The sequence below is a fragment of the Protomyctophum parallelum genome, assembly GCF_964188405.1.
Source record: "Protomyctophum parallelum genome assembly, chromosome: 5".
NCBI classification, from domain to species: Eukaryota; Metazoa; Chordata; class Actinopteri; order Myctophiformes; family Myctophidae; genus Protomyctophum; species Protomyctophum parallelum.
The window spans coordinates 13,332,295-13,339,069 of record NC_139702.1 but is presented as its reverse complement, the minus strand read 5'-3'; the positions used below and the strand labels follow the sequence as shown (position 1 = coordinate 13,339,069).

Genomic DNA, 6,775 nt, shown 5'->3' with positions numbered 1-6,775 from the left:
TTCTACAAATAAGCACCACTTTGAAAATGCTGTTGACGACTGAATTGCCACTCGTAGCTTTAAAAATGCTTACCACGAGGTTAGGGTGAACGTTGTTGAATGGCACTCTTTAAAGGTTCATTTTAAAGGGACATTACATGCTTGCGACGACGATGTCATTGTGAGATGATGTCACCGTGATGTCATTGAGATTATGTCATTATGTACAGCATATATCGGGAGCAATTAGGGGTTCAGAGTCTTGCTCAAGGACATTTTTTGAGCCCACAGGGATCAAACTGGCAACCTTGCATAGCTCCCACCCGGCCATTCTACCAGCCTCTGGACACACACCCTTCCATTATATTTTAGTTTTAGTCATAGTCTCTTGAATAGTTTTAAATCAGTTTAAGTCACATTTTAGTCACCTGGAATGTTTTAGTGTGAGTCTAGTTTTGGCGACTAAACATATGATTTCAGTCTACTAAATATACAGTTGATTTAGTCGACTAAAATGTATTATGGCGGGCCTTGATGCCATCATAATGACTGATTTTACATTTGCTGAAAACAGCCGATCTACAAGCTCACGACACAAACAAGTTAACAATGATTTATACTGGATCTTTTGTTGATCTGATTTCTTGTCCCTTCCTGACATTTTAGTCTATGGTAATATTTATTTGTTGACGAAATTGTCAATTTATAGTCATCATGTTTAGTTTTCATTTAGCTTTCGTCAGTGGGAAAAAACTGACATTTTTCCGTCCATAGAATTAGTCGACGAAATCAAACCCTGGTTTCGCATCTGTATAGAAGATAAGTTCACTGAGGATGAAAAATGTAAGAAGCGAGTCACGGACACTTGAACACAAACATCCCCCAGAGCACAGTAGTAAAGTGTCATTGTCCCCCAGGTTATATCTAGAGTTGTGGGGATGATTGCACAGATAAATATGACATTTTAATAAATTAACTACACGCCCAGACTTGCCAACAACTTCAGCTTGACTGGTTGTCAACATTTGGGAGCTTGCGATTACGTAGAATCCACACAGCAGGAGGCTGATACAAGAATACTCCACACCCTACAGTGTCCAGAATGACAATGTTGACAGAGTTGTCTTCCATGCCAATGACAGACATCATCATCATCATGTGCCTTTAATATGCAGCAACCCACCTCAAATGCATACCTTCCTGTGTCGTTGCCCTGCCCTTTATCAATGGCTTAAGTGGCAACGACACCAGCATTAGCTGGCAAGAAGGCATAGTTCAAGGTTCAAGGCCAGCATGTGTCTGGATCTCCCTGCACTTGAGGAGTTTGGTGAAAACTATTCAGATTCCCTCTCAGATGACGTCATCAATCAGGCACAAGACCACACAATTGATGTAAATGGTAAATGGTAAATGGTGCATTTATATAGCGCCTTTATCCAAGGCGCTTTACAGAGATTGTGCATTACATTCACCCATTCACACACACATTCATACACCGATGGCAGCGGAAACCATGCAAGGCACCAACTAGCACATCAGGAGCAATTAGGGGTTCAGTGTCTTGCTCAAGGACACTTCGACAGTAACTCTGGGGGAGCCCGGGTTTGAACTGGCAACCTCACGGTTACCATCCAGGCACTCTACCATCCAGGCACTCTACCCCTGAGCCACCGCCGCCCCCGGATGTATACATCCAAAGCTGACCAACCAGCGGGTTTTGACCTTGGCTACACCTTGTTTGACCTTGGTTAATCTTGGGGTGTACACGTTCCTAAAAAAAAAGATCAACCCTCTTAAAGCTGCTATCTCTCTAGGTGGTCCTCAGGCGAGGCCTCCATCGTAGCTTCCAGTCATCCTGGTTCTCTAAACCAGGGGTAGGCAACCTTTGGCACTGGTGCCAACCTTGGCACAAAGCAGGGTGATCACTGGCACACTGGCATAAAAAAACAATTACCGGTAAATAAACAATTAAAAAGATTTAGTCAAAATTAATTCATATTTGTATGTAAATTACATTCTGCACATCATTCTACATTCATTAAAACTCTGAACTCTGACTGGGAGAGGGAGATATAGGAGTGCATATGCTCTGAGTCTAATGGTCCTTATTATAACAACGTGAAAGGATATTTAACAAGGGGAAAGGTTATATTTGTGGACAATGAAAACATGTTGGAATTGTGGTGTGGTGACATTAAAGTGACACACTGACTGACTATCCAGAAACTAAAAACATGGCACTTTGTTTCAAAAAGGTTGCAGACCCATGCTCTAAACAACTGGCCAGCTCGTTAGTACTTTGCGCTCCTGCGTCTTTCTTAAGTATACATCCACATATGTTAACCGTTTGACTGCCACCTGCTGGACGCAAATCCAACTTCTGACTGCCATGGTCTGTGGGGACGATTTAGAGGTTGCGCACGCAGCACAGAAACAGATGTTGTGGGCGTCCATATTGTGCTAAATAAATAGCGTCAATGCTAGCGAGCTAAAATATAGCCATCCTTGCTCTAGAAAGCACCAATGTTTCCATCTAGACCACCGGATTATCAGCAAAGACCTCTGAACATCGCGCTAATTGACTAAACCATGGAGAGATCCGTAGATTAGGAGTTATTCAGCTTTTAGTTTGCCTGTATAATGGGAGGTGGACGGCAGCGCGCATGTGCGACCCGGTCCAGGATCGCTAAAGAAGGAAAGGCCGACCCAAAATAATAATGAAAAAATAGTTCTCAGCGATGCGGATTGATATCCATAATAAAGCTAATCTGACGGAGCATTCCAACACGAGCGGAAGGTTATTACAGTCCTTATGGCGGAGCATTCCGCCAAAAGTAGAGATTGTGTTAATGTGGGACGTCCTTGTGACCTGTGCCTGTGTGTTGCAACATGCAACAACTGAACAGAGTGGAGTCTGAGTGTGCCAAGGTGGGCCTTAGGTGAAATGCCAAGAAAACTGAGGTTATCCCCTGTGATATCCTCGTGAGTATGTCTGTCTGTCTGTTTCAGTTGTTGTTGTTGTTGGCAGCCAGCAACAACTGGAAGAACCTGCCAGTTCCCACTTGATGTTGTGTGGTAGTCCAGACTGCTCCAGACCGTATCGTGTAACCGCCAGCTTGCATAGCGTCTTCAGACTGACTGGACTGAGGTCGAGGATGTGCAGGTCACGTCCACAAAAGAAGACAATCTGGTCTCCCGCCACGCAACAGTGAGACCCGTCCGCTGTGAAGGAGGACCACCGTGGTCCTTCTCCCTTGGGCTCAACCGTCTTCCAGGAGAAGGTCTTTGTATTGACTTTCCACAGAGCACTGGAGTCCTGGGTCAGACTACCACATAATAAATACAGCTCTCCATTGTAGGCAAACGCTGATTGAGCACACGCAGCCCGCCATTTATTTGAACGCATTGTAGCACGAATATAGCCAGCCGAATATAGCCAGCCGTTGGTCTTTGTGTCAAATACTGCAATTTCTCTCCCCACATCGCCACATACAAACATCTTTGTCCCGATGATGGTGGCAGTGTGATGAATTGAAGCAGGTGGCGTGCCGTGGGTGTTGATTAATGTCCAGACCATTGTGGTGGTGTCCAACTCATAGAGGTCATCAGTATAGAAGGTATGTATATATCTGCTGTAGACATACATGAGTTTCCCCAAGGCACAGGCCGAGTGGCCGGCTCTGCCCTCTGGAACGTCCCCAGAAACCGCTGTCTTGAGCCACCTGTGGCTGTCGACGTCAAATGCATACAGCTGATTATTACGCGGATAATTAGCACCATTGAAAATGTCCACATCATTTACGTTAGTCCCCCCCCATATATATACAATAGTGTCAATCAGCACAGCTGTGTAGTCCGCCCAGGGCCATCCAGTTGGACACCACCCAGTGGTCGCCGGGAGCAACTTCACCCAGCGTAAAGTCACTGTGTTGAAGACGAGCACTTCAATCTGAGCATTGTTCGTTACCGTTCCAAAGCAGTACACCTCGTGTCCGACCGCTACACAAGCACGGGCAGACGGCGCGTCTTTCAGGTGTAACGTCCAGCGTACCATTTCTACAAATAAGCACCACTTTGAAAACGCTGTGAACGACTGAATTGCCACTCGTAGCTTTAAAAATGCTTACCACGAGGTTAGGGTGAACGTTGTTGAATGGCACTCCGCTTGATTTGACGGTTCATTTTAAAGGGACATTACATGCTTGCGACGACGATGTCATTGTGAGATGATGTCACCGTGATGTCATTGAGATTATGTCATAATGTACAGCAGTGGTGGAAACCACCAGCACATCGGGAGCAATTAGGGGTTCAGAGTCTTGCTCAAGGACATTTTTTGAGCCCACAGGGATCGAACTGGCAACCAGATTTTAGTCGACTAAATCTACACTTGATTTAGTCGACTAAAAGTTATTTTGGCTGGCCTTGATGCCGTCATAATGACTGATTTTACATTTGCTGAAGACAGCCGATCTACAAGCTCACGACACAAACATGTGAACAATGACTTATGCTGGATCTCTCGTTCACTAGTCCCTTCCTAACATTTTAGTCCACGGTAGTTTTTATTTGTTGACAAAATCGTCAATTTATAGTCATCATGTTTAGTTTTCATTTAGCTTTCGTCAGTGGGGAAAAAAGGCAGTCGACGGACATGTTTCCGTCATAGAATTAGTCAACAAAATCAAACCCTGGTTTCGCATCTGTATAGAAGATAAGTTCACTGAGGAAATGTAAGAAGCGAGTCACGAACACTTGAACACAAACATCCCCCAGAGCACAGTGTAGTAAAGGCGGTGGAGTTCAGAAAGACTGTTCTGAAGCAAGCCTTCTGGAGTGGTGCAATGTTGTGCAAACATCGCTTCATGGGAAATCATTATTAGCTCATTCTGACCTGAGATCAGATTCTAAAAGAAATGTCTGTTTGAAAATGTTTTCTGGAAAAAGCTATGTGTCTATGTCAATCGTTCTGACATAGAAATAGCAGACCTACAAGCTCGTAGCGCGCCACTCGGTGGCGCGCTATGAGCTTGTAGATCTGCTATATATTTTTTTTCAAATAGCTAAAGCATAACGTAATGCTATAACACCAAAAGGGGTTCCCGATTAAAATGGGTTAGCATTACCCAGGTGGCAGACGATACGTACCACAGAGAGGAAAAGCTTTCATGTTCTGCAGACCCTGTCGGTTGGCTGAGCATGTGGTGACAGAATGACGCCATCAAGGCAGCTTGTCTTCATACCAATGTTGTCTCTTGCTTTTATCCACTTTTACTGCAGGTCTTCTTTTTTTGCTGTGTTGATTTCGTCGACTAAAACTATAATAAGACGAATAAAATGTCCGTCGACTATACCTTTTTTTCCACGGAGGAAAACTAAATGGAAACTAAATTAAAACTAAGGCATGGTGAATACCACGAAGACTAAATATACTGACAATTTCGTCGAATACAAACTAGACTGAAATGTTAGGAAGGGACCATTGATCCAGTATAAGTCATTTTACACTTTGTTGCATGCTGAAAATAGCTGAACTATACAAACTCACAACTGTAGATTTAGTCAAGATTTAGTAAAACTAAAACTAGACTAACACTAAAATATTCCAGGTGACTAAAATGTGACTAAAACCAAATGAAAACTATTCAAGAGACTATGACCAAAACTAAAATCTAAATTTGCTGCCAAAAACAGCACTGCTGCTTTGCATGGCAACAATAACTGTGTGCGTTGTGAGCTTTTGGATCAATATATATATATATATATATATATATATATATATATATATATATATATATATTCCAAAATATGAATGCCACGTTGAAAGTGTTGTTACAATATTTGCCAGAAGTAAAAGTATTGGAAATTGGAAATAGTCAAGTAAAGTACAAATACGTCAAAATTCTACTCAAGTACTTAAGAAAATGTATTCAGTTGCCTTCCACCACTGATGAGTAAGGCATATACAGTAGAACCCGCACCAGGTCATTCATCGGATGTTGAATTATAGCGGTATAGTTTGTATCCCACATCCTACTATAAATGCGTGCGTGTGTGTGTGTACAGTTGTAATGCACGTAACTCGAGAACCTTTTGCCCCACCGACTTCACATTCGACACACACGTTCCACACCCCCACAGGGAGTGCAGTGCCCGGTATCGAGTCGGTCGGACCCACGGTTCTCCAGAACCACCACAAAAGGCTCTGGCCAGACTCTGCCAGTGGGCATAACATGGCCAACTCCTTTGACCTGGGCCAGGCTCTGCCTGTGGGCCTAACGAGGCCAACTCCTTTCACCTGTGCAATTTCCAGCCTCTGCCTCAGCCAATTGAGGCTCAACCAATCAGGCTCTGCCAGTGGGCCGAATTGATTGCCAAGTACACTTTTCAGTTTGCAGTCTTCAGAAACACACAGGCACATACACAGATCTCCATGTGGTGCTATGACAATGTATATCATTATAGGTTCCCAAGTTGCATCGTTCCCAAGTAGGCCGGTGGTCGACTGTGACGGGCACGTACAGGTCTAGTAATATCATTCTATCATACTAGTATACCTGTATGTCCTTTGAACCATCCTGTAGGCTACATGCCACGTGTGTTTCACGCATGGCGGAGTTGACGTGATTCGTTGCAGGATAACACATTGTTCTCCATTTGTTATACTTTCACTGCTGACTATTACATAAGCTGTTCTGAATCAACATGCTCTCCCTTCAGTACAGTGATTTTCAATTAGTTAAAAGGGGGGGGGGGGGGGGGGGATTTGGAACAATTGTATTGGTAGTGTGTGTGT

General features: G+C 43.8%; 1 protein-coding gene across 1 annotated transcript; it reads right to left on the bottom strand.

Annotated features, from left to right (window-relative positions):
- Nucleotides 1–2,941: 2,941 nt before the first annotated feature.
- On the bottom strand, nucleotides 2,942–4,033 carry LOC310858197 (kelch domain-containing protein 3-like; the record flags this gene model as incomplete). Its single annotated transcript, XM_083764302.1, has 1 exon — nucleotides 2,942–4,033. One exon carries the CDS (start codon nucleotides 4,031–4,033, stop codon nucleotides 2,942–2,944), a length of 1,092 nt encoding a protein of 363 aa, XP_083620428.1.
- Between the last annotated feature and the right edge of the window lie 2,742 nt (nucleotides 4,034–6,775).